The sequence below is a fragment of the Olea europaea genome, unplaced genomic scaffold (assembly GCF_002742605.1).
Source record: "Olea europaea var. sylvestris unplaced genomic scaffold, O_europaea_v1 scaffold16058, whole genome shotgun sequence".
NCBI lineage: Eukaryota > Viridiplantae > Streptophyta > Magnoliopsida > Lamiales > Oleaceae > Olea > Olea europaea.
The window spans coordinates 885-2472 of NW_019233690.1; the positions used below are offsets into that span (position 1 = coordinate 885).

The 1588-nt window shown below is 35.8% G+C and overlaps 1 protein-coding gene across 1 annotated transcript; it reads left to right on the forward strand.

The window, feature by feature from the left end:
- Positions 1 to 256: 256 nt before the first annotated feature.
- LOC111377102 (phenylalanine ammonia-lyase-like) lies at positions 257 to 1583 on the forward strand (the record flags this gene model as incomplete). The annotated part of the gene is made up of 2 exons (XM_023000153.1): positions 257 to 748; positions 1577 to 1583. Coding segments are annotated over exons 1-2 (399 nt in total), but the record flags the coding sequence as incomplete, so codon positions are not given.
- Between the last annotated feature and the right edge of the window lie 5 nt (positions 1584 to 1588).

The following is a 1588-nucleotide window of genomic DNA, read 5'->3' on the forward strand; positions in this document are numbered from 1 at the left end:
GTTGATGACTAATTTTGAAAATTTGTTGTGCAGAGAAAAATAAATGCAATTAGTTCAAGCACTACCAACCCCCATCCTCTCTTAACGAATAAATAAACCTATACAATGACGTCCGCAAATCCAGACCGTTGAATAAAATAAAAATCCAGGGCCAGGATTAATCTTCAACAAACCCCCTCTCTCTACTGACCACCTTCCTTAATACCATTCCACCTACCAAAATTTGTATAATCCAATGCCACCTTCTATTTAAAGCCACAAGCTCATGTACCTGAATTCAGGAATTCCCTACAAAACACAAGCAGCCCTTCTCCTCTCCTCTCTATTTCTGACCATCTGATCATTTGATCATAAATATGAGTACTGCTGAGGTCGAAAATGGTCACTCGAGTGGCAAACTTTTGAATTTTTGTATCGAAGATCCGTTGAACTGGGGAACAGCTGCTGAGTCATTGAAAGGTAGCCATCTAGATGAGCTGAAGCGTATGGTGGAGGAATTCAGGAAGCCGGTGGTGAAGCTCGGAGGAGAAACCCTGACCATTTCTCAAGTGGCGGCGATTGCCTCCCGGGATAATGCTGTCAAGGTGGAGCTGGCCGAGGCTGCCCGGGCCGGCGTCAAGGCTAGCAGTGATTGGGTTATGGAGAGTATGAATAAAGGCACAGATAGTTATGGTGTCACAACTGGTTTTGGTGCCACTTCACATAGGAGGACCAAACAAGGTGGCGCTTTACAGAAGGAACTTATTAGGTAACCAAATTTTTACCCAATTTTTGTTTTGTATAGATATAATCATATAGTTGCATAGAATATTTCCTAGTATTGTTTTCGATTTTATCGTGTCATGTTAATTTTACTCTTGCAAATATTATATGCGACACAATTATTACATGACATGTTTTGTAAGGTAAAATGAGTCAAAATCGTTTTGGTTGAATACGGTCAAATTCTATATCAACACGCTTATCATGAATAAAATTAAAAATTAATATATGAAAAGTGAAAATTCTGCAAAGTTAGTTTAATTAAATATTTTTTTTTTTTGGAGTTATAGATTTAGTGAAGATTTAAATGAGATCCACGAAATATTAAAATCTCAATTATTATTTTTAATCATAATCTAATATTTGATCCAGCTGTGAATAGATATATCACCTACCGCTTCTTAACTTAGGTAGTGTTTATTTAGCACCTATTTGACACTGCTAAAAATTAGATTTCATAGAAGTTGACGAAATTTGTAATTAAAAAGAATATAAAAATTATGGATCCTATGAAGTAATTGCACAAAATGAGTTTTAGAAAATGGGAGAACGTGGCTTAGTAAGCAAAACTGAATGAAAAGTCAAAATACGCGTGGCAAGTTTCTGACCGTTGGCTGATAATGGAACTTTATTTTCTTATTCAAGAAAATAATATTAAGATCCCGGTTTGTACTTAAAAAAATATTTAGACACATAGTCCCCAATATAAGACGACTTATCTTTTGTGGTAAGTCACTGTACCATTTCAGTTTGGTGAGTCCTATGTTTTGAATGACCTAATTATATGGTCTGATGATGTATTTGACTGTAACAGGTTCTTGAATGC